The sequence below is a fragment of the Engystomops pustulosus genome, chromosome 8, assembly GCF_040894005.1.
Source record: "Engystomops pustulosus chromosome 8, aEngPut4.maternal, whole genome shotgun sequence".
NCBI lineage: Eukaryota > Metazoa > Chordata > Amphibia > Anura > Leptodactylidae > Engystomops > Engystomops pustulosus.
Window position 1 is genome coordinate 19,303,424 of NC_092418.1, and position 27,237 is coordinate 19,330,660.

General features: G+C 43.4%; 1 protein-coding gene across 3 annotated transcripts in view; it reads right to left on the reverse strand.

Annotated features, from left to right (window-relative positions):
- PKD1 (polycystin 1, transient receptor potential channel interacting) overlaps window positions 1-27,005 on the reverse strand; it is a 58,623-nt gene extending 31,618 nt beyond the window's left edge. For all 3 annotated transcript variants that reach the window (XM_072120011.1, XM_072120010.1, XM_072120012.1), the window contains exons 1-5: window positions 26,622-27,005; window positions 2,254-2,325; window positions 1,659-1,828; window positions 866-1,516; window positions 381-561 (exon numbers count right to left, since the gene is read on the reverse strand). In XM_072120011.1, the coding sequence (XP_071976112.1) occupies window positions 381-561; window positions 866-1,516; window positions 1,659-1,828; window positions 2,254-2,325; window positions 26,622-26,866 (1,319 nt within the window). In that variant the 5' untranslated portion in view covers window positions 26,867-27,005. The remainder of the gene's footprint in view (window positions 1-380; window positions 562-865; window positions 1,517-1,658; window positions 1,829-2,253; window positions 2,326-26,621) is intronic.
- Between the last annotated feature and the right edge of the window lie 232 nt (window positions 27,006-27,237).

The following is a 27,237-nucleotide window of genomic DNA, read 5'->3' on the forward strand; positions in this document are numbered from 1 at the left end:
AGGACCACCTGTACAGAGGATCCTAGGATAGGTCTTTCTGTCAAGCTCTAACATTTTAGTTCATATTAGTGATACCCCAGTACTACACCTCTGAGGAGTTACCCTTTAAGAAGCAGCAGGTAGAGCAAACTGGCATCGTGCTAGATTAAACTACCATGTCAATGCATCCCAAAAACTGAATTATACTATACGACCGATGTGATTATACTAAACACCAATAACCGGCTGTAATCTTCCATGCTCTATTTCATCACTAATCTGAGGAATCAGTTATGTCAGGCGCATTAGGGACCCTGACAGTGGTGGGCACTGCCAGCTCTGTCCTCCCCCATCCCAAATATTATAATATATGGTTAAGGTGCTACGTCCTGTCCTCATACCTGGTAACTCGGGTCTCTAGAAACTTCTGCAGCTCGTGACTGCTCACAACGGCCATGTCTCCGTTTCCGAGATCCTGGCAGATTTTTTGGGCTTCAAACCATCCGGCTTTTTCCAATACAAACTGGTAACAATGGGTATTATTGGGGTAGACCATACTTCCGGGTGGACAGGCAGGGGACACTGCGGGATAGCAGAGATAGTTTCATCAGTTTTGGAGTCACATATATACATCCTAGGGATAGCCCAAAACGGTTTGGAACTTTCCCTTCTTATTCCCTTATTCCGATTGGCCATCATGGTAATGATCACATTTAATGTTACTTTGAACCCATTTCCAGAACATCCCTTCAGCTGGTGTTATTTGGGTTCTGGCCTTTACAAATGAGAGAATTAGTGGTGGAACCAAATCCTGCCGCAATGTCAAAGACTCAACCCATGACTCCAAATATTTATGTCTACCAGACCACACCATGCCCCTGCTTACCTATCTCACCCTTCTCAGATGTTACAATTGTCTCCAAGACCACCTCAGTTCCACCTCTCATCTTCACCTGGACGTCCACTTTGTCATTGGTCTTCACTAGAGATGGGCACGTCATCTGTTGATCCTCAGGCAATCCCACCACTCTTAGTTCCTCATGAATGAGGAGGTCTCTGCTGCCCAGACGTAGAGTCACCGTCACATTGTAGGTCCCAGGTTGGGCATATCTATGAGAGATGTTGAGCTCACTGGTGCTATAGATCTGATTTCCCAAATCCCAGACAAGAGGAGTAACAGGAATTGGAGCCTGGACCTCCAGATGTACAGACTCCCCGAGCCTATACATATCTTGGGAGTGATGCAAGATGGCAAAAGACTTGGCACTGGGGGCGTCGTGGACAATGGTTAGGTTGCAATCAAAAAAGTCAGATGGAGACTGGCAGACCTCCTGACACTGAAGAGACGTGTTGGTAGACATGGTATCCCCACAAGCGCAGCCATGTTTGGGGTCAAGGGTCCAGAAGGTGTAGAGGTTGGCAAAACACTGAGCACTGCAAGTCTCATTCGTTGGGTCGGTCAAGTGGATGGGTGTAAAGGTCAACACAGATTCATTGCCAGATAACAAATTTTGTGGACAAAAGATTAAGTCACTCCCTGCAAGAAGAGACATAAGGATGGACCAGTTAAGATAAAATGATAAAATACTCCTACCATTTAGTCCAATGCCAAGCGAAGTAACTCCATAACATGTGGCCAAACAAGACATAGCCCTACGAGGAATAGGCTGCTTACTTACCACATGCAGACTTGGGGAAGGAGACATTGAGTAGTTGCTCGCCTGACACCGTAGGAGGTCCATCACAGAGGGTAAAGTCTGCGTGCTCCAACCTAACCCCATTTTCAGCAGCCCATAAAGGCAGCCATGACATGCGGCAGTCACAAAGCCATGGATTGTCACTCAGGTCCCTGCGAGGAAATATAGAATTCACAATGCTTAAAATGCCCTTCAGACTCATTAGCATAATTTTGAAGGTTTTAAATGTGGATCTGTAAATATGCGTCTCCTAGTTTATTATGATAGATTTTGATGGTAGATTTCCTACAAGCAGGGAAAGGCTTTATGTTAGTATCCCTGGTAGTCTAAGGCAGGGAAAGACACTAGATCACTATCCGAGGTGGTGGGGACCTTTATCATGCGCCATCATACGCGATGGAAGACTCCCCATATATCACTATCCATAATGGTTCCGGGTAGGAAAGGACATAACAACAATATCCCTGGTGGTCACAATCTTACCGCCATTACTATTATGTTATTAGTATTATTATATACCATAGTAGTAGTAGGTTTCTATAGTAAAATGTAAAATCTGCAATCTCCATTTACTCACAATTCTGTCAGATGCGGTAGCTGCTCAAATAATCTTCTGTCCAGGGTTTCGAGGCTGTTATTGGAAAGATCTCTAGAAAAAATGAAATAAATATACTATAAGAACTAGAGATGGAATGAGAAATACATTACATTATGTACAACAGAGGCCTACACAGCATAGAATCAGGAGAACAGCGCCACCTTTCTTCATTGGCTGTGTCTGGTATTGCACCTCAGATACCTACTGAAATGGAAGTGAAATATAATACATATAAAAAGACATATACAGGAAGAAAGGAATCACAAGACATAACCCTGAAGACAATGTGGATACAAACTGCGTATTAGTAGCCAACTGGAGAGACACTTTGGTTCAAAAGAAGTATAAAACAGATCTAACAATGTGGTATCTATTGATCTTAGGATAACTGTTGTCATTAATGGGGATTTTACATTAAAATATTAAACTTTACGTGTTATGGGCCTATACTCGATCTTCTTGGGGAGAGTTAATTTGCATAGCCAGTAACCATTCTCTAATGTCAGTCTATCTATGGCCGCCGTTACAAGAACACTTAACCAAGAGGAATTTTGGTTGGTTTTCACACGTAAAGGCTGGTGTACACCAGCCAAGAGGCGAGTTGAGCCTCTAGCCTCAGGCCGCACAATCTGCAGCAAAGTGGGAGCAGCATCAGGAGTGCAGTCACCTGCTACAAAGCTGGACCTGATACTTAACAATAATGTCTCTTCACACCTGATGTCCCCTAACATAAAAATAACCTGGTATATTACCACTGGATGGGGTGGCGAGGGCGCTTTTTTAAAGATAGTTTAGGTTCACCTCTGCGTATAGGTAATTTAGAAACAAAACCATTTTAATGTGGATAATAGTGAATATTCTTTTTACAGGGAGTAGTCAGTCATTTTGTCACTGGAGGACACAAGACGTCAAGCATTACATGGATTCTATTGAGTACCATGTAATTCTAAACTTCACCTGTAGGAGTGCTGCAGAGAATCTTTCTAGTTCATCTTTAGAGGGTTGAAAAGACCAGGTGGTCCTTCTTTATAAATAGGACCTTTTTGACATGGACAATTCCTTTAATGTTTCAAGATATACAGAACTATTCGTGCTGAGAAATATTTAGTAGTAATAGATGATCAAACCGCAATGATTCAGCCCCCACTGACAATGGGTCAAACACAGGGAAGCCAACACGTATTTATTCTCCGTTTCATGTAGAATTGTGATCTCATCGGACTCAACACCTTCTGAAGACACCATTAATACGTTCTCTATGGCTGAGGATGGGACGGGAGGGCGCAGTAAGTGTGCTGTCAATGAGCAATCTCCCCAGAGAGCCTGCTGGACTATTGAGAAAATTCAAGTTGTGTAAACTTTCCCACGGATGCAGCGATGGTGGTGAGGTAATTCTGGCCACAGACCATCAGCTCCAAATCCCAAAAATAGCTGGAGACAACACCTACCCACTGCATTCCGCCTTGTTCCCCAGTGTATGCAGTGCGTTAACCCACAGGAAGCCAACACAATCACTGCAGGAACATCCAGATACATCTCCCTATTAGGCAACGTTGGGTTGTCTGCCGCAACAATGGAGCAGTTAACAGGGGACAAAGTTATGAGGTGCACTTTAAGGGGTCCCTAATGTCCTGCATTCTCACAATTCACACTTGGCTCTGAGATCGAATGACAAGGTACTCAAAAGGATTTGGCCACTCTTTCCAAAACGGACGGTGTTGTTTGGGCAACAGTATTTGGCCATGTGGTACTTCATGATAGCATCAGAAGGCACCATACAAATCTAGTACCTGCCATGAGTAACTACACATACAGATTATTAGGATAACTCAATATTAGGAGCTACCAGACACGGCAAATGTTCAACCGTGGTTCAATCGGGACCCCAAACGTCTATAGACCAGCAATGAGAGTCAAGTGAAGGAACCTTTTGGATCTTGTGAAGAAACTATTAACATCAAGTCAGAAGAAATTTAGAAGAAGAGCCATTACTGTAACTAATGATGGGTTCATGATTTTGAAGGACCCCCCTTTAGCTGTGTGGACCACCGCTATAGAACATATACATCTCCTTACTTCCTTAAATCACAAATGTAATCCTCGTATTCAAGCACTAAAGCCTTAAGAGTTCCCAAGCAGTTAAAATGACAACATCTGGACTTGCCAAAAATGTGACTAGACCCAAAATAAAAAAATATGTTATAGATCTGGTGGGAGGAAGATGTAATATTTTAAGGGTGTCAGGGTGAGCAAAGTTGGACAGCACTCAAATACATTCAGCGCAGTGGCCGGTCCCAGCTCGTAAATCACCACACGGTGCACTGTGAGCCCAGAGAGACCTTCTGCCATGATTTTGACTGAAGAGGCCGATATAGATTGGACTATTGATTAGGGAACGCCTCACATTATTCAAACCCTTCAAGAAGTTGGAGGTATAGAACTAAAAACAAAGGAATCCAAAGTATAACGTCTCTGTGGTCGATGCTCGAAAGGTTGGGCGATCAGAAAACTCTTTGAAAAAGTGGAACAGTGATTTCAAAACTTTTTTCCATGGCGAAAACCCTGGAAGCTCATTACTGACAGACCCACCTCTAGCATAAAACTGATAGCTGTCTAATGGGCAATCCCAAACTTGGGACACTGGATGGGAGGCACAGATGGACCAATTGTGAAATTTCAAAACGTTGCGAGTTGTAATTGAGCATGGTACAAAATGGTGGCAAGCACTAACCTTAGTATTTTTCATTCCCATCCCTGGTGGAAGGTACTATGGGTCCGATAATTTGGTTTCACGTGATGCCGCTGGTGCTTGCGTAAAGAGCCCGATGAAGCCAACGTCAGTGCACCTCTCTTCACTGTACATGCTGAGGATACTGGGCGACTGTGCAGTCAAGCGTTGTTACACAAGGGGTGCTGCTTTGTGCATGCGCCAGAGGCTTCATATGGACCTACCTCTGCCAATTTACCACACCTGAGGTAAGCCAAATATCTTTGGGACCTCGGCTGTATAAATGTAAATGTATGCTGGAGACTTGGTGGTCCCGAACTGCCTGTCAGGTTCTATTTAATGGGATTATAAGGAGGTTAAAAAAAAAACCCATCAGCTTTGGGGAAATCATGAAGAAATCAAAAGTTACGTAGCTCTCCTCCAGAAGAATATAATAGCCTCCAGAACCCCCTATTGGTAGGTGTATAATAAAGACTTTTGGGGCGAAAACCTAATTTGTATACTTTTTCCAGCCTTCAAAATTTCCTACACGAGTTGGATCTTCTCAAGAAGGACCGGTAATTTCCAAAGTTTGGTAGAAGGATGGGAGGAACCGAGCATGTATCCGCTAATGGGTCCATGAAGTCGGTTGGAAGGAGGTTCTCCGTTTTTAATGGTTCTCCACCCATGGGGGCCATAAGTAACTCACAACATTAACAAACAATTGAGGTGGAACTGGGCAGAGGGTTGCGTCATTTGTTTCTTCTCCAAGGGATGAGGGGTGTGGTGGTACCAAAAACCATGTCTCAAGGAAGTACATATTACCGTCAATCACTTAGAGGTTTACTGTTATATTTTGGGTTGCTAGGGGTGAATAAGACCTGTTACATGGGCAGTATAAGAATCTACAAGTCTGTGGGACACAAATATTCAGCGAGCGTTGTGTGTCTGCTGTGCACAAATGGCTGATTTTTTTTCTGTCTGCCACTTTTCCAACTCTAGAAACGTGCCAGTTGGTTGCAAAGGCGCACATGGTGCTCGGAATATGCTTTGGCTCGTGAGAGGAGGATATTATTTTATCCATTCCTACCTCTGTTTATTCAGCTGGAATCTGACATTAACCCTGTCCTGACATTGAACAAATTCCTCAGCCATGTATGCTCATGCAGGTGGCGGGTGGGATCTGTCTCCGCAAATTTTTCGATTTTCCCTACCCAAAAGAAACACCAAGTTTCAGAAGAAATTGTATTCCATTGTTAAAATCCCAAACTTCCAAAAAGTTGCACAGTGTGCAAGTTACTGGAAGAAGACAAATGATTTGATCGTAGGTCAAGGCTATCACATGAGGGTAAACTAATGAACTAGGACAATTGAAGGACTGGATATCATGGGCTGGGAAATGATACACTTCGGACAACCATAGGTTGTAACAACAAGGCAGGACAATGACTTAAGGACTGGGATAATGGATACAACTGATTTTCGTACTAAACCAAAATAACTGAGGTTCAAGGTGCTGGATATAAGATGTGAAGACAAAGAAAAAATCTGAACTTCAAGGATGAGACCCCAAAACAGTGCCACCACTAAACACCAAGTTCTCAATCACTTCATAAAACAAACCACATGTCTCCATGGACAGTGGAGACCAAGCCTCAAACCACAGATATTCAGATCTTTTGGGGAACTAAACCTGAAGACAATAACGTCTATAAATCAAACAATGGATTGTGTTCTTCAGAAAAACCAGTGAGTTTTATAGAGCAGGGAACTAAGCCATAGGTCCATCATGGAACTAGAAACTGGAGGACCACACCACATGTGTAGGCCACCAGGTACCCTAGGCATCATGTAACTATGTGACTTGATACTAGAGACTGTTGAACCAAAGCATAGATCCACAAAGTTCTACAGGAATAAATAGCATGAAAATAGAATCTTGTCACGACAAATGGTCACAAATTCTCTGGGCATCAGGGACCATGGATGTATATGACTAGATGCCACTGAACCAAACCATAGTTCTGCTAGACTCTATCGGACTAAATAACTGGAAACTATAGACTAGTGAACCAAACAAATGTCCAATAATAATGAAGCCACTGCACCACTAGACATCAGGTATTGTGGAACCATATAACAAGAGATGAGGAACTGAACAGAAGATCTGAAAGAACTAAACTGATGAAACCAAAACACAATACCACTGGACACCAGGGACTGTAGATATGTGTGACTAGATAATAAGGCTGCTGAGGCAAAGCAGAGACCACCAGGCACCATACCACTGGACACCAGGGACTGTAGAGATGTGTGACTAGATAATAAGGCTGCTGAGGCAAAGCAGAGACCACCAGGCACCATACCACTGGACACCAGGGACTGTAAAAATATGTGACTAGATAATAAGGCAAAGCAGAGACCACCAGGCACCATACCACTGGACACCAGGGACTGTAGAGATGTGTGACTAGATAATAAGGCTGCTGAGGCAAAGCAGAGACCACCAGGCACCATACCACTGGACACCAGGGACTGTAAAAATATGTGACTAGATAATAAGGCAAAGCAGAGACCACCAGGCACCATACCACTGGACACCAGGGACTGTAGAGATGTGTGACTAGATAATAAGGCAAAGCAGAGACCACCAGGCACCATACCACTGGACACCAGGGACTGTAGAGATGTGTGACTAGATAATAAGGCTGGTGAGGCAAAGCAGAAACCACCAGGCACCATACCACTGGACACCAGGGGTTGTGGAAACATATGACTAGACAACATGTACCGAGGAACCAGCAGAAGAACCAAGGACCTTACACTAGTGGACACCAGAGTGTCCAGCAGAGCCGGTTTTAGACAAAGTGGGGCCCTGGGCAAAAGTAAAAGTTGGGCCCCAGAAGAAATCTATTTTATGAACAGTCACAGTCAGTAAGAGGCTCCTCTAGCCCTGCTCTATAATAACACTTGTAGTTACACATAGTAGTAAGGTGAGTATCTGTAATATGGGGCTGTAGGAGGATTTTTATAGGAGATAGACTGATGATAGGTAGATTGATGATAGAAGATAAATGAGAAGGATGATATAGATTTATAAATAGATGATAGATTTATAGATTCAGAAATATAAAGTAGATTTTATATAGATAGAAGATAGACTGATGTTAGACATAGATAGATACCGCAGAAGAGAGATAGAAGATTAATTGATAGATGGATAGATAATAGATTGGAGATAGATATGTACATATGATATAGACAAATTATAGGACAGGGGGCCCTGGGCAAATGCCCAGTTTGCCACTCCTAACGCCGGCCCTGGTGTCCAGAGTTTATTGGCTATCCTATAATTTTTGGCTTACTGATATGTGTGTGTATTGATGGTGGAGGAGTTCTTTGATAAGAGGACGATGTTTTTCAATGTGGATTCACCCTATTATATACATAATGTGGAATTTCGTATTTCTGTAAACGTCTCGTAATGAGAGGCATCAATACAGAAAAGAGAATGGCCGAAACTTTGTCAAAATCCACATTAATTTACAAGCTATTTTATGATGGAAGGATTACAGAAGATCTATCTGTCGTCCCATTTGGGTCTTGGAGCTAATTTACTTCTCCCAGAACACATTTCAGTCTAAGCTGTTCCTCTCATTACTGTCTTGGACAAATTCCATCCATCAAAGGCAGCTTGGAAAAAAAAAAACCTCTCTCCTTCTTTTTTCCTTTACTTCTGGTCTGAAACTTAGCAGATTGTGCCCATGAATGACATAATACTGACTGACATCACTCTTGGCTTAGGGCTGTGCTTTTGTTAACCCTTTTTAGAGTATTTGATTATAAGGAGGAGGATTTGGTTGATTGGTTATCCAGTATTTATGACCAAGAATGGTGCTGAGGATCGTGTCAATCATCTAGAGACTTTTTAAATGTATTCAGTAGAGCAAACCCGATTGTGTCCCCAGATTGATGGTATGGGCTACAACTAGACCTACACTACAACTAGTGACCCCAGGTTCTTCATGGGAGGGTACAACTCTAATGTAGATCAATCAATGATGGACCATCCACCAGCTGCAACCCAATAGTTACAGAGAAAAGGTTGTCGTCAGGTCCAGGAGTCTTGGAGACCACAAATGGTGCATTGTCCCCATACAAGGGGATAGATTTTCCCTTACAGCTGGAGTCCGGGTAGATTTTCTAGGTAAGTATCTGCTTAATGTGCAATTTTCAAATGTCTTAGTTTTCCTTGATTTTTAGTAGATTGCCCTTCAGCTCTACAATACCAAGACCAACACCTTCTACAAAACGGGCTACTATCCCCCTCCTTCAATTCAGAACCTAAAACATTGGGGGTCATTTACTAAGGGCCCGATTCGCGGTTTCCTGACGTGTTACCCGAACATTTCCGATTTGCGCCGATTTTTCCTGAATTGCCCCGGGAAGTTTGGCGCACGCGATCGGATTGTGGCGCATCGGCGCTGGCATGCACGCGACGGAAATCGGGGGGCGTGGCCGAGCGAAAACCCGACGGATTCGGAGAAACCGCACATTTTTTTTTAAAAAAAAGGGTCTCTGGACACGTGCTTACCTGCACCAGGAATAGGATCGTGAACTCCGGCGGACCTGGTGGACGGCGGAGGAACTACCTTAGTGAATCGCCGGAAGACCCGAATCCACCACAGAGAACGCACCGCTGGATTGCGAATGGACCGGGTAAGTAAATCTGCCCCATTGAATTGCTCAACTTTTTCCCATAATTATAACCCAGATTAGGTAACTACAATCAAACTATTGACCCAATTCGGCAAATAGGCAAAAAGATTTTAGCGGCTTTCCACTGTATGGTGCCTGCTCAACTTAGTTCAGGTAAATTTGACACAACCCAGTTGAGTCAAAGACCTCCTGTAGCTGGTGCTTTGGTACCTGGTTGATTATCTGGTTTCTTCTGGATCAGGTTTTGTGTAACTTGTTTTAGACATCAGAAAGAACTCAACGTATTTAGTGATGACTCCCGAGTTGACAAGGTTGGACATGTGACTCTGTAGTACGGCTTTGGCTCCTTGGTTGGCACCACGTGTAGTGGTTCCTGCATTGATGAAAAAGATTTATAGGCCAGTTCCTCCTATGCATTAGGTTGGTGGATACTACAAAGGGGTCGACACGGACATTTCGAGTGAAGAGAGAAAGAGGCGTCGCCATAATTCCCAGCATCCATACTGAATCGGCAGAATTGTTAAGGTGTGGTCATCATGACATGGAGTCATATCACGGACCGTGGAGTGGAGTCTACTAACATCTCCTCCCAGGAACCATCCCGCTTGTTTTCTTCTATAATATTTTTAGGAGGTGGGAACTTCTACCTTTTGCCAATTCTCAAAATTTTCAGCTGACGCCACTTTTTAATTTTTTTTTTTTTTTAAAGGGGGTGGATGCAGTTGTCCGCTCCACTTCTAGGAGCAGAAAGGAAGCTCTGAGGTTTGTTCTATGGAAAAAGTTCCAAGCTCCTGAAACTTGGAGGAAAGTTTGTATCATAAACTACTACCTTATGCTGCGCTCTTAACTCTTCCGATGCAGGATGTCAAAAATTACCCATCCGAATGAAAAATGGACCAGATATATAGGATAGATAATGAACATTGCGAGGGGGATGGGGTCCTATGCTATGATCCCACTCTTTTAATTTGATGCAAACAGCGCCACTTTTCAACATAGGCCATATGTGGTATTGCATTTCACCCCCATTTTAAATACTGCCTTAAAAGGAAATCTACCATTTGATATCGTGCATTATGAAGCAAACATACCTTGAGAATGCTGTAGCTACACTGATGCAGAAGCATATCTTGTTTAATCCCTAAACCAAGTGGTTTTGCTGAATAAACCATTATAACATTCAGGATCTTGGGAAAGTTGGATTGCCTTCAGCCTGCATGTTCCACTGAGCTTCCTGAACTGTCCAGGCAGGACTAATCAACCTGAGCTGGATCACTCATACACAGCAGCTGGGGGATGGTGCAGCGGTTGATTACTTCTGCCTGTCAGGCACAACACAGTGATTACATCATTCTCTGGAGAAGTGATATAACTAATGTGAGAGGAGAAGCCCAGAGCCAGTCACAGAAACAACAGAGCCTCATTATCATAATTTTATAATAGTTTTTTTCAGCAAAGCCACTCAGCACAGGGATTAAACAAGAAATGTTTCTGCATCAGTGTAGCCACAGCATTCTCAAGGTATGTTTGGTTCATAATGCATAAAAGCAAATGGTGGGTGCAATACCAGAGACTGCCTATAGCCAATAGTGGCGTTGTTCAAATTACCCAGAAATGGCAGGTGGAAGAACTATGGTGTGCTTCCTCTGTAATTCCTCATGCAAATACAAGGCTGATATGAAGAATTCCCAACCAGGAACTGACCCTAAAGGACTCGCCAAGATGCTCAGCTCTCCTTCAGATTCCTCAAACGTCCCATTCTATCTTTTACAAATTCCTAAATTACATCGCTTTACAAAATGATTGCGTAATTAATTAGTTTTTGGGGTTTTTTTTAACAGAATCGGGGGGGGGGGGGGATTAGTGCATCTGCTCCAGGAGACTCTACTGCTCCTTGCTCACAAGTCATCCTCACTTCCAGGGATTTTATATATTCCCAGACAGATGTCTTCTCTACTCCGCTGCATCCTAATATGGTCACAGAGGAGAGACACCATCGCCGCCGAGCTTGCCATTATTCGCTTGTTAAATGAGGAGAATATTTATAAAAAGCTTAAAGGGGTTGTTCAGAATTAGAAAAACATGGCTGCTGTGACTCAAAAACAGAGCTAGGCCAGGGTACAATGAGTTATAAAGCTAAGTACAGACCATGGACAGGAGCAGCTCCTCCTGCCTCTCCCATAGCAGGAAATCCCAGCAGAGCTGAAGCTCCAATAACTACCAATAAACACAGCCATGTGACCCTAGAGGAGGAACGTCCCTCTGGTTCATGGTCACCTAACAATTAATAGAAAGATTATCCCCTGAAAACCATTTAAAAAAAAATTAAGTGTGAACTGTTCCTTTACTGATGTTTTAAGATGTACTAAAGGCACATGAACTTTATTACTTTACTCATTCCTCCCACTCTCACAGCAGGAAATCCCAGCACAGTCTTAGTTTCAAACAGATAGACCACAAGCCAATCAGCTTCTAGTAGTCATGTGACTACCACCGCACATGACACAGGAAACAAGACTTCTGAGCATGATGCAACCGAACAGCTTGTCTTCATCTAGAGTCCTTGGCTTATGCTGAAACTTGTAGTGCTCCCCTAGACCTGGTCATTGTTACACTGCACAGACGGCAGACTCCTCTATGAGCTCATGGTGTCTCGCGTTTTATTTTTAGCCTCGTCTCCTCCCGTTATTCTCCCATGCGGTCATCGGGATTATATCTATAACTTAAAGAAGAAAGCCCATTGTATGACTTATACGAGGTCGTAATTCTACCCTGTGGTTAGACGCTTGTTTTCCAAGACGTATTAATCAAGAGCAGAGAAAACGGCTTTAAAGGAATAGTCCGCTAAATCCAGTCGCAGATGGAGGGATTGTTCGCTAGTATCCTAGTGCTGTAACGTTAGAGGTGGCCACCCAGCTTTCCATGAAGCTGATATGTATCTCTACTGCTCTGTTTGTGTAAGTGTCAGTCTTCACTGTAGTTCTGTCATTCTATTCATGAACCAGGAGGCTCAGGATGAACATTACTATGCATCTTATAGACCGTTCTGCATTGGAAAATGGTTTCAACGCCTGAATCACTGTCATTCGGAGGCTTCGCTGGACATTGTGTAATATTGTAGCACTGGAGGCAAGACTTTATAGAGTGGCCAGCTGGACATGACTGATGCCCCCCGGGCTCTTGTTGGCAGGGCGATAAATCCATCAGGCTGTGATCCTCCGCCATCGCTTCAGTACACAGAACACTGCATCACTATAGATCCCGGCAGACAATCTCTCCCGCCTGCCATCTTACTACAGCGATGCGCTCCGCATGTACAAGTAGCCAGATGTCATAACACTGGATCTATGTCTTTCAAGAGATTAGAATGTAAGCTCTTCAGATCAGGGCCCAGCTTCCCAGCCCCACAATAGCTAACTCAAGCACTATGGCTTCTCCATTGAATATCATGAACTGCGCCATACATTTTATAATGGCCATACTTGGTACTGCAGCTCTGTCCCTCTGAATTTGAATTGTCTAAAAAAGCATGTGACCAAAAATAAGTGATCATGTCAAGCTTCGAAAAATATGCTGCAGTGGTCAAGAGTAACAAGCTCTCCAAAATATTGTGGGAGCCAGTTTCCAGACCCCTGGATTCCTGAATTAGAATCCAGAAAACTCTTAACTCTTAGGGTGGTGACATACGTGGCGTTTTTAGGCCGTTTTTGGTCCGTTTTTAGTTAGTGCATTTTCTGATCGTAAAAATTAAGATAATTGGTCAAACCTGTCAAAAACGCATGCGTTTTTTACGATTTGAAAGCGCACTAACTAAAAACGGACCAAAAACTGCCTAAAAACGCCACGTGTGTCACCACCTTTAACATCTGCTGGGGATTTGGAGCTGTGTATCACAATCATAGAGCTCTGAGATGTATTAGAAAGCACGCAATCAGTGCACTGGAGGCGTGTCCTCACACTGCTGTGCTCTTAGCTCTCTGAATTGAGTTGCTCCATGTCCCTAGATCTATAACATCCAGTCACAATGTCATGGCTTGTTCCTATGGGATTCCTAAGTCAAATACAAAGCGGAATACTCTACAGAAGCCCAGTTCATCCCAGTACAGATGTTCCACTCTGGACCCGGCCCCAGTCCCTGAGAATAATATATACAATGAATTGATTTATTTATGGGTCCCGCCCTGGGCCAAGGCTTAGTATTTATCTAAATGATGGGCCCAAGGGTCACTTCCCCTTCAGTGTTCACCCCCTACAAAACTGTATAGGATGGAGGCGCAGTACCACGCCACGCCACAACTGTATTATGGCGCTGTGTCTGGATCCAGTACATTCCTTCAGAACTCCTTCTACCTCGGTGGCCTATCCCATGTACTGGAATACCACCCGTAACTAGAAGCCTTGCGTTATCTGTTTCCAGAAAAGCTGGGTGACCGTCATGCTGGGTGTAGTAGTACTACAATGGCCACAATGCTCCAGGTAACTTAATCCTGGAAGGAAATACCTGGATGACGAGCATCTCCTCCAGTAACTAATGGAGACCGCGGCCTGGCTGTGGTTTTCCTGAGGCCCACTTCATACAAGTACCAGCAACTATTCCAGGAGTTTGGGGAGAAGGGGAGGGGGTGACGCACGAGCGTGGGCGACGGCCCCCGTCCTCTGCACATGGGGTTAAATTACAGCTGCAGAATTATTTCCATAGGAAAAGCAGGATACCTCAGGAAGCCGTGCCGGATCACAGATGAGGAAAGCCCGATTTATGAGGCATGGCCGAGGCTCAGCACAATGTGCAGACTGAAAGTCGCCTCAGTTTGCCTCTTAAAACCCTCTGCCATGTTGTTTTTGAGAGCGATGGGTGCAATGCGGCCAAACCTGGCGCTGCGGAGACAAGTGCTACTTACTGTACTGGAGAAAATCCTTAAAAAAAACCCTGGATGTTCTGTTCTTCTACACTACCCTGATATTATACAGCTATATACCAGCATGATACACAGGTATATACACTCAAAGGATAGGACACTAAGTATCAGGACATCCCTCTGTTATTCCTCCTGGAAATCCATAACTAAACTGACAACTGGGCGTCACTACTTCCCATCTCAAAGGAAAATCTGTCTCTCCTTAGGGCTAGTTTACACAAAAGTCCACATGACTATTCATTGCATGAACAAGTTGACAAGTGGGTGTTACCAGCCTTCTTATCAAAGGCAATTGTTCCTAAAATATGTCTAAGACTTTGCATCGTAACATCCTACTGTTATTCCTCCTGGAAATATACAATGAAACTGACACCCGGGTGTGATCTACTGATGCACATCTCTACCTAAAATTTAGCATTTTGAACTTTTTTCATTATTTCATTATGCATGAGTAAACTGACAACTGGGCGTTACCATATCCCTTGTCATATGCAATTTATTCCCATTGGAACATCTCTTTTTGGGGCTCTCTCTTTTGCAATTCCTCTGTTATTCCTCCGTAACATTGATGTTGAAAATCAAGTAGCGTTTTTCCAGGGTGGATAACAGAAGGGCCATTGCCCCCAAAAAGATAAATTGCCCAATAAATACAAGGCAGGGGACGTACTGTGATCAGAGGGTCCCCGCGGACCGATGAAAACACCCAGAAACCGCAGTCCAGGACACAACATCCGCTCCAGGACTTAAGCTCAGAGCATTGTCTGCTGATCCAGACCCCGGGATTTGGGATCTGCCTGTCCCGGAAGAGCCGCAGCTGGAAAGATGAGCAGACTGGGATAGGCCTGCAGCAGCGAGCTGTAAACATCTGCGGATTCCAGACGCATTGGGTAAGGGAACTGATCCCTCCTTCATGTGCGGTAAGGAAAGCCTCAAACATGCAGACCAAGGTATATTACCAGGAAAAAACAGACCGCCATATTCTGGGGGGACCACCAAGAAGTCGGCGCGCACCTGCTGCCTATCTGCCCATTTTGCATTATTCGAGATTCATCGATTTTGCAGTTTTCGTAGCAACAAATATTGACCTGATTTTCCTGCAATGAGCCTGGGATGGCCCACAGACCCACATACCGCCTCCGGGGACACACACTTATATGGGAAATATACCTTATATACTCGAGTATAAGCCTAGTTTTTCAGCACAAAATTTGTGCTCAAAAATCCTAACTCGGCTTATACTCGAGTCAACTAAAACATGAAGCCAAAACTCACCTTTCTGACGTCACCCGTAGGTCCTCTTCTGTCTGAGACAGTCGAGGACCTACAGGGGACATTGGAAAGATGAGTACAGTGTTATTTTTTTCCTACTACAGGGGCTGGGCAGGCTGTATACTACAGGGGCTGGGCAGCCTGTATGCTACAGGGGCTGGGCAGGCTGTATGCTACAGGGGCTGGGCAGGCTGTATGCTACAGGGGCTGGGCAGGCAGTATGCTACAGGGGCTTGCAGACTATATACTGGGAGGCTGTAACCAATGCATTTCCCACCCTCGGCTTATACTCGAGTCAATAGGTTTTCCCAGTTTTTTGTGTTGAAATAAGGGATCTCGGCTTATACTCGGGTCGGCTTATACTCGAGTATATACGGTACATAATCACTGCCACTTTTTTTATTCATCTTCCAAGATTAGGAGTCCAGTGGGCGGTCTCAATGAATAACACTATACATCAGGATGCTCTGCCGCCCCTGCTCTATATTATGCTGCTTGAATATATTCAATGTGAAAGCAGAAGCTGGGTTAGGGTGATAGATAAAACAGTTTTCTCCTCTCCGTGCCTGTAATTTAGATTAACACACAACTTCTGCTCCCTAGATCCCGCGGATGTCGGCAGAAGCAGGGATTACATTTGCAGTTGGCGATAAACTTGGCGCTGTTCGCTTTAATAAGATTTGATAAGATTGTATTATGGGCCCCTGTACAGAGGGGCCCGGGGAGGGGGTGAACTGGCTCATTACTAATAGTACAAGATGTCACATTGTCATTCAAATAGGACATAGGGGAACTGAAGGTCCTTCCAGTTTTATAGAGTCTACAGTCAGGGCTGATCTTCTTAAAGACGCCTTTAGAAAAGTCTTCTTACTATAGATATTTACCCAAAAATGGGTTAAAACGCATAGATTACCTACTTTTTATCAATTTAAACAAAAATAATCTTCAAAAAAAAAATTAAACAGACTGGAAGTGATCACTTCCAATCAATGATTGTGCCCAGCAGGAAGTGATCAATTCCCCTACAGCACCACCGTAGGTGAAACAAGGTATTACATCATGTTAATTGAAATTAATGGGCTACCATCATTGGGTCAGGTCCTCCAGAGAGCAATAGACATAAACAGATTCAGTCACTATACCCTAAACCAGGCAATCCCTTTGGATTCATGATATAAAAAAATCCTAAAGCCTCAAGGACAAACCGTGACACAAGAGACAGAGCACGACGTGACCTCCTCTCTGTCACATGCCAAAAATCAAAATGTATGGCCAATGATTAACTCTCCCGCTCCCCTGTGGATGGTTTCGTTTACCCGTCTCTCCAGACAACCAAGAGGTGTCAACAGACGTATCTGCACATGACACGGGATATATGGCATCAAATCACAGCGAAGGTCAAATGTCATAAACTGGACCGGGTCAGCTGGAGCCACTGGGCCAGAAATCCACAACTGGTGTCAACTTTTTGAGTTGCTTTCTATGGATTTCTACTTTACAGGGTTTTTTTTAAGTCACAGGGTGAACATTTAACATGGTGTCCCTCTTTACTGGCGCCCCCTAATGTTATATTTACAATATTTTAAGTCTATGCTAAGTCTTTCTTTAATTATATTCTTACAATGTGCTTAATATGAGTAATGGAAACAGTCTGACATCATCCAAGAATAGACGGTAAATGACAAACACAGAAAATGGATTCATGACATTCTCATTATAATTTTATAACAAGACAGAATTGGGTGACAATAATAATATTGTTTAGGTATTTAGGATTGGACATGGATGAGTTTACAAAAACATTGACCATGTGATCAGATGATCGCCGCAGGTCTGATTTAGGGCATGCTACTGCACAGGAAATGGAAGCTTAGCCAATCAGTGTCCTCCCTGAGCGCCGCCCCCAGCCAGTGATTGGCTGATTTGGTATTTCCTATGATTAAAGATAGGAGGTAAAATATTTCTTCTTTTTTGTGTTTTTTTTCTTTCTTTACCCATTCATTTGTCAATCACTGTATAAAAAAAGTTAAAGGGAGTTTGTCAAGTCCAAAATGCCTTTCAGACCAATACCATGCCTTATAAGGGCCTTTACTAAGAGCAGGAACATACCTTAGTTTCCAAGAACTAATAAACAAGATATAACAATGCAGAAATAATCATTTTTTCATGGATAAGGAATTCAAGCACAAGTGCAATGGGGGCGGATCCAATTCTCTTTATTTGCCTAAAGCCAGATGTAAGTGCACCAGCTCTACCTTGGGAATCATCACTCATTTAGACAAAATAGACAGTTTTGGTGTCCACATGCTTCAGGGCTGGTTTAAGGGTGAATCGGGCCCGCCCCTAATGCACTTACAGGTTGATTTGCATATTCATAAAAAAAATTATCATCTCTGCATTAATTTATTGATTTGTAGCGACAATTCTTCGCCCTTACATGTCATTTTTATGGGTATGTGAGGTGCTTTGGACAGTTTCCCTGATATGTTTGACAACTCACTTACTCTGATAGCCGTCAGTGAATGGCAACAGTTCATAGGCAGCTGTATATTTCTTTTAAGGCTTGATCTAGAGGATAGTAGGACCCACCCAAACTTAGGCAAGGACTGTCACATTAAATTAAGTCCTACATGAAATAACCAGAAAATATGCAGATTTTTCCCATTATCCATAAGATTATCATTAATGTTGAGAGGCCGCAGAAAGGCCTATATTTCAACATGCGCCAATCTGAGAAGAAAAACACATTTTACGGACAGCCAACGCTCAGCAGATGTGCGGTCAGCAGCCAAGCTATAAAACTGATCCAGGATAAACCCCGTCCTAGGTCGTAGAATAGGTGATCGCTGTGATCGTCACTGAGCGACCCCTAGTACCGAATACATACAGTGCTAATGGGGGGGGGGGGGGGGGGGGGATTAACCCTGTCATGTCTGAAGTAGAAAGCGAGTCATGGAGGGGGAACCACAATTCATCAGAACTCAATGAGTCACACAGATGACATTCCTCCATCACCAAGTCTGTACCCATTAGTGCCGGGACGTCAAGATCATTGATATAATGTTGCAGATATAATTCACAGGAATCATTCTTGCCCCAATCAGAAACGTAATAAAACAAGGAAGGTAAAGCAGTAGTATAATGGGGATCAATAAAAAAAGGATCTAAATTGCTGCGAGTCCTGTAGGTACGGGTTGCTGCACGCACTGTGGATCTCCACGTGAGTAAAACATCAAAAACAGTGAGAAAATCCCCACGCGATTACGTGAATTATCAACATGAAATACATGCAGATGTCATCCAGAATATCAAAGGGTTTTTTCAGCTCTGCTGAGACAAAAAAAAGACTACTTAGGCTAGATGCCTACGACAAAGGTTCTCAGCCGTGAAAAAACGGACGTAACGCAAGTCCGATTTGTATCTGTGTGGCATCCGTTTTTTACAGATCCTCATAAGCTATAGTCTATGGGGCATATTTATGATATAAGTATGATAGATTTGAAGTGCTCCCCCAGGTGCAAGGCAGAAATGTTTAGGATCTGGCCCCCCAATCCCATGGCACGTCTTCTGCTCAGTCTGATATGCTGAAAGTATAGGAGCTCACAGAATCAGAACCGTTCAACAGTGACGTTATCGTCCCAGCTAAGCGTCCAGTGACTGACTGGAAGACATGGGAACCAGAACTTGAAACAAGGTAAATAGCTTTTTTTCTGTACCAAAAAACGTGGGTTTATCAAGCTGGAAAACCCCTTTAATAAAAAAAAAAAAAAAAATCACCTGGATCTTTTCCATTGCAGAAAATGCAATGTGGCAAATAAAAAAAATGTCCGCCACTGTTGGAAGAGGCAAATGTCACCCGTGCATGTACCCGTCAGCCTACATAGTAACCACCATTGTCATGCTCACTCCAATTTGTGACTTGATCCCTGTCAGTTTGGAATTGCCTGAACCCTGCTTATAATCAACCTAATCTCTAAAACATATACTTCCTACACAGCATAATAAAGACTAGAAATAATAGGCAAAAAAATCAGAGCACATCCCCCAATTCCCAATCCCTAGGGTGTACATTAAGAGGATCCCCCTCCCACCAAAATCTAATACTGTAATAACACTGCAACGGTTAAACGGGATGCTACGCCTTGCTCTGCTGCTCCCAGGACCACACCTTGATCCAAGAACATTTCGGGAACCGTCAGCCAAAAATCTGTGCAACGAAGACGTGTCCAAAATGGTTAGCTTGTGTAACTAGCCCCAAGTATCCCTTGATGGTCTCTACTTGCTGAGAATATCCCACGTCTGCAGCTTCATTTATCTGAACTCAAACCATTCACACCTCAATCATCGCCCCATGACAGACGGAGGAGCATGACTACAACACATCTGATCCAGGGGTCAGCCAGTTATCGAGAAGACCTTCAATAAGGAGAGGTCAATGAGTGTATGTGCACCCACAAAATAAGTTTACTTAATGACTAATTAAGCCCATCATAGTCCAAGTGCTATGTTGGCTACTTCCAGAGGTTGCCTACACGGCCATTGTGAAGTGATTCCGAAGTCTTGTGATCGGCCAAGACCATCCTCCAAAAAATAATGTCTACAATTCTCGGTTCTCCAAAGACAGGGACAGACAGACAGAAGTCAACATTGGCACCATATTACATGATAGCAGCCTCAAGCTATACATTTTATACATGGGAGTCTATGGCCGATGGATGGACTGTACAGTGCAATACATCAGAGGTATAAGTTGATGGTAAATGTTGGGAAGTGATCCCAATACTGACAGATGAGGAGTGTAAAATAATCCCAAACATCTGCTCAGGTTCCAACGTGATGATGACAAACCATGTCAAAAAACAGTGGGGTTCGAGTTAATGAATCCACATCTCCTGTCTTGTCACAGTAGATTTTAGGCTGGACCCTTTAAATACGGGTCCATAGATTATTTTTGGCTTGCCAGACACAAAATATAATTTAGTGTGTGAAGGATTTGGTGTTAATACCGATAAGTGCCACAGAGAGTAGGAGTTGTTTATTATAATCCAAGAAGTTATATCTATCTTTCCATGTCAACCATCGGCTGGGAGAAGACGTTGGATAATTTCATAATTAACAGTTTTTCGACTTTTAAGCCAAAAATTCCTGAAACCGACCAGAAACTGGTTGAGGGAGAAATTAAAGAAAAATGACAGTGAAGCAAAATTTGATACCTCCTCTCACAATGAGCGGCTCTGTTCTATCCTCCCTTTTCCTATTGACGCTCCCTTAAATTACAAATTGATGTTCTGGGCAAGAGATGAGAAATTCTACTTTGTAAATGGACGGGGAATTAAAAAATCTCAAATAATACTAGTACTTCTCAAAGTCAGGCTGTGAAGGGGAAAATTTAAAGGGAAATAGTCTTATAAATGGTCCTGAAACTGGGAATTCGTAAATAAGGATTAGCCCTCTAAATGCCCCGAAAAGGCACTTAGGTCCATCACATAATGCTACCCAAGAGGAGGGATGGGGTGGATGTAGGTGACATCTTTAATAACTTACCATAGGTAACGATTATCTGAAGCCCAGGGTCAAATATCATTAGGAATTTTTTATATATTATATTTATCTGGAGAACTGAACACCATGTAATTCCTCATTTCACCTGTGGTGGTGCTGTGGTTTTATTGTACATTCACAAAAAGATTAAAGATCTCGGGTAAAATCGTGATCAGTTAACGATTAGGAGCAGATCATAACAAAAGGCATTTTATTAACATGGACAACTCCTTTAAGTCGGTCATATAACTTTCATATGAAGTTATAAAACTTTTCCGTCACCTTAAATAAAAACAGATGCTAATGTAATTGACTCTTGTGGTGTTGCATAGAGCGCCAGTGCAACCTTTTGAGGGCCCAAAATTATCTAAAAAAAAAAACCTGTCTAAAAACATTATTTTTTTTTTTCGTTTGCGATAGTCGATAGCACGCAGCTTTTTTACATAAACATCAGAGTATTCTGTTACATAAGAACATTTAGAACATATTGAAGTGTTATTCCTTGTAGTTGGCAAGTGTTTACCATCAGCAGATCCAAAATATCTCCAAATTTATAGTCCCGACACCTCTTCACTCTACAGTGGCCAAAATACATGCAAAAACACTTTCTATCCAAGATTACAGTCTTCATATATTGCCTTTTCCATCTGGATATTATACATTTTACCCACATGAATATCAAATAGTAAATTCCCAGAAATTAGAGAAATGTGAGGTAATGGGACACAGTTTACCTTTCAGGAAGGGGTTAGAGGCGACCATGACGCGTATAGTCAGTGCTTAAAGGGAAATGTCAGTATGTTTGGGGTTCCCAAACCACCGGTAGGCCTCATCTAACTGGGTTTAGTACGGTAATAGTCATTAAAGGCGCATTACTAAAATTGTGCCAAAAAATCCAATTTTATCAATGAAAACACAATAAATACTAGTTCAAAGTAAGAAAAACAATATGGCCGCCTCCAGTCTAGTCAGGGAGCTGCATGTGTGTGGAGTGGTCAGAGGCTTTCTTATCCCCCTCAGACATATACTTTAAGGCCCCTTCCACACTAGTGTTGCATTTCACGTCAGGGTGCAATGCGTGAAAAACTGACGTTTTTGGCTGCTTTTTTGTTCCATTTTTCCTTGGAGTTTTGCGTTTTTCACGCATGTGTTGTTCGCGTTTTTTTGCGTTTTCGGTGCGTTTTTCACACGGGAATAAAATGTTTTATTTAATTGAAAAAGAATGTCTTCTGATAAGTGATCAGATGTATGCAAACATCTACAATCTATTCTTCACTGTTCTGCGCGTATATTATCTCCCGACAAGTTAGCAGATGTGAAGAACAGTGAAGAATAGAATAAAAACAGTGAACACAGGATCATTTAAGTGAAAAACACAGTAAAGAACACAGTGAAGAATAGATTACAGATGTTCGGCACATCTGCTTACTTGTCGGGAGATACGCGCGGAACGGTGCGAACAAAATAGCATGTGAAGAACAATATATATGTGTGAAGAAGACATTGCAGATGTATGTTGCAAATGAGGAAATGTCCATTGGAAACAATGGGACAGAGTGCAATGCAAGTCCTGCGCGTCAAAAGCACGCGCAGAACTCGCGCGTGAAAAACGCTAGTGTGGAAGGGGCCTAAGACATTACATAAGATGTTCACCCTCGGGCGTCTTAGCACCCCGTGTAGCGGTTCTGCGCACTCCTGGTACTGCTTTACAGCTCCCAGCTGTGAGATCTGCAGCTCTTTCCTTCATTGCACATTTACACATAGTTCACATTCCTCCCCAAAGTTACCATGGTGAAAACGTAACTAGATGAAAAGCTTTGTACGTTTCTGTTTTTATTTGTAGAAGAATAAAAAAAGTTTACAAAGTGCATTGGACCTTGTAGCCACGCCCACAGTGCACCGAAATGCTCATTTACATATCAGTATAAATGAAGATTTTTCTACACTCAGGACACATATTTTCTTAAAAAGTCACACTTATGATGGAAGACATATCACCTACAAAGAAGTGTGGTGCCATCATACACGCCAGGAGGTCTCCATTTACCCTCTGGGTTTTGGAAAAGTGACCAGTGAGGCAAAAAACTGTTAAGAGAGTCCAGAATGGGATAGCAACTAAATTTGCTGATTTTTTAAAACCAATTTTCTGCCATAGAGGAATGATAAACTCCCCCTTTGGTGTTTCAGTTCTTGCCCATTTTGAATATCTCTGCTTGCTGTCAGCCATCCCTCTCCATATTTTGTCCATATCATATTAATGGAAGTGAGTTGCGATACCAGACAGAACCCAATGGAAAGCAGCCATGTTTTTTTTAGATTCTGGACAACCCCTTTAAGGGGAACACTTTTTTTTTTAAACATCCAGATGTGTATTTTGAATCCTAGTAGATAAACCGTACATTTTCCATCTGGATTCGCAGGTGATCCTTACCATATCTCAGAAGCTGCAAAACTGATGAGATTTTAATGCACTTCATCCATTGCTACACAGCATGGCATTTCTCTAAATATACATTTGTTCCAACAACAAAAATCCACAATGGATTTTTTTTTTTACAAACCATGTGGATGTTCCATTGAGTCTCTCAGCTGAGGGTTTGCCACCATAGCATCTGGTTTAGAAGGCTAGACACTCAACAGCGCCTCATTCCATCTGGATACACTGGGCTGATACACTGTAACAAACTGTCAGCACGGGAGATTTTTGCCACTGGTGAGGACTGCTGGATATAACTGTAACAAACCCTCAGCAGTGAAAGTTATTTATTGAGTAGTTGTTAATTTTCTGTATCTGGGTATTATAAGAATGTCTCAATTCACTGACAGGAAACAGAGATTTTTATAATGGGGACACACTGGAACACAAAAGTTTTAATGAGTTGTTTCAGGACCCTTGATCATAGGAGAGATACGTAACAGGTTTTATCTCCCCCCCCCCCCCCTACTATTTAATAGCACCAGAACTACACAATGGAGGAAGAAAGGCATCAATTGACCTTGTTACCTATAGCAACCAATCAGAGTGAATCTTTGATTTATTAAACTGCTCTAGAAATATGAAATCTGCGCTGTGATTGGTTGTTAAGGTCAGCAATGCCAAAACTATATATAAAGCTTTGCTTTGTATTATCGTGTACAAGAAGAAAAAAAATTATTCTGGGTCACTATAAAGTCCAGGTAGAATTAGGACACTCCTGGTCTACTTGGAGTTAAAGGGGTTTTATCTCTAAAAACATTTAAGCCTTGCCCACAGCATAAACGTCTGCGATTACCCACAAGATCAGGTAAATGGGGGAACCAAAGTCTCCCTGGTCTGCCCCATACAGAAAGAGATTTTCGTTAAGGGTCATCCTGTAAGCCATTACAAAAGTCTCATAGAAGTGAAAGGAACAAGGGTCTGGGCTCAGTTCTATGGCACCTAAAGGATGGCATGTACAGGAAATCCCCTTGTGTATGGGGTAGGTCAAGGGGACGTTCAGCTGATCTTGTAGACAGGGCCGATGTCAGCACTGGGCAAGTGCCGGGGCCCAGAGCTGCTGGGGGGCCCACAAAAGGATGTACACGGAGAATCCATGGGAGTGAGGGGGCTGAATCTTATGAATCCATAGGGATTGAGGGGGCTTTATATAAAATAAGCATGAGGGGGCTGTTTGGGACGATAAACTAGAGAATATTTTAGGGAACAGGAGACTGTTTTAGTTTCTGAATTTTTAATGCCGCCACATTTGTTCACTGCAAAGAGGCCCACTGAGGCTCTGCCGCCCAGGGGCCTACTGACACCTGGAGCCGGTCCTGCTTGTGGGTGTCCAGTGGTCAGACCACCTGTGATCATATGTTTATCCTGATGATAATACCCCTTTAAATGTGTGTTTACAGAACCAAATTGACATAACAATAGAAGGGACAGGAGAAGGCCAGTATTTTGGATAGCACATGTTATCTTCAAAACCACATGAAAAGAACCTAAACTCTATGAACACAACTAAGAGCCAAATGTTACACCTACTGCCCCCTTACCAATCATCGACAAGTCCTCTCATTAAATTTAGGGACCCAAATAAGTCACGAGACACTTCCCTGCAATCCTAAATCCTAAAGAAGGAAGAGTATCAGGATTGTGTAGAGGGTAGCACTTCCCCTTTCCCACTGGCACACTGCATGGTAACTTAGCCGAAGCACTACCACTGTTACCACCTCAATAGGGCATAGTACATCTACATCTACAGGGTGCCTATCCTAGTGAAAGATCCCTTTTAGACGGAGTCATATGAATGGGCACATGCTGTGCATATGGGGAGTGCAGGACATGCTCTGGCTGCCCCTCTCCCTAATCCTGGTTTTTAGCCTGAATTTCCAAAATGAGCAATAGCAGAATGCAAACAGGAAGTCACACAAGACTATTACACAGTCCGGCGGCTGGGAAGCTATCATCACAGCGAATGTTCCTGAAATACGGAAAAGTATCCCAGACTCAACAATTATCCCATGGCACGTGCCCAGTATATGGGTACAGTCACTAGAGCGGGACCAGATACTTAGCAATAGCAATAGAATACACATGACACAACACAATGCAGGGGATACAGGGTCTCATGAGGCTTCTGTTTGACGGAATCCTAGCGACATTTAGGGGGGGACGCAGAATACAAATTTTGGCCTCTCTGATTTCTGCCACGCAATCCCCAAGCTGGTCCAGTCCCATAGAAATCTGCTGTAAATCTCTTCCTACAATAAGCAGCAATTTCTATATTAAAAGTTATGTTTCGCCAAAATCGTGCCACAGACACATGTATCCTCCAACTATGAGCGTTCAGGCGCCATATACCAGGCGCCAGTCTGCTCCTTGGAAATGACAGTACCCTAATACTGTCTGCCAAAACATGCTACCATTCCCTGCCACTTCAGACGCTGGCACTTATTATGTAATTCCCCGCCAGTCTTCAACCCCCTAGAATGCCCACTCTACAGGATTTATAGGGAGCAAGCAATGGCACAGTATCCCTAAAGGGTTAAATATTATGTCATCGGGATCGGATACATTGTAATATACATTAGCGATAACAGATATCACACAGGAAATTGGCAACAAAGTGGAAGAAAAAGTTTTGCAAAAGTTTCTGAAAAGTTTGGTGCTGGCATGCAGGTCACGTGACGGGGGGTACAAGGTGATGGGGGTAGGCTCGGCCAATACTCACAGCACTGTAACATTGGCAGGGAGGGTGTCCAGTCCCCGCAGCCCTGCACCAGAGCAGTTCACCAGGCACGAGTCGTTGGCACAGGTACAGTTACCCGGGCATGGCTGGCACCATCCCGCTGCTGCCCCCGATCCGAGCCCCAGCAAGAGAAGGAAGAAGAGGGGGCAGAGCTGCAGCCCCAGCACTGGGGGGGAGGCGCCATCTTTTCTTCTTAGGGCTTCAGCCTGGGCATTTCCACAATGCATAGCTTACTCACATCGCATGGGATCCCCTGCTGCCCCCCACAGCACGCAACACTGGAGAAAGCCCCGATCCCGAGCCCCGGAGTCCTGATCCCAGCCCTCAGCTGCAGGGAGCGCTCCGCTGTGTGTGGGTCGCTCTGCCTTTCTCTGTCCTGGAGGGGAGGGCGCACGCAGTACCAGGCGAGCGCCGCTAGATGGCACCTGAGGGAATGGAGCTGGGATTTACTCCCCGGCCAGGTGTAATACCCCGTGCCCCGGCTAGAGGGCGCTGCGCATAGCTCTTCTTTTGTTCATGGAGTTTTGGTTATTTATAGAATTGGGGGGCGTCTGGTTCATCCTTCAGACACCTTATAATAATGACATAACAGGGTGAA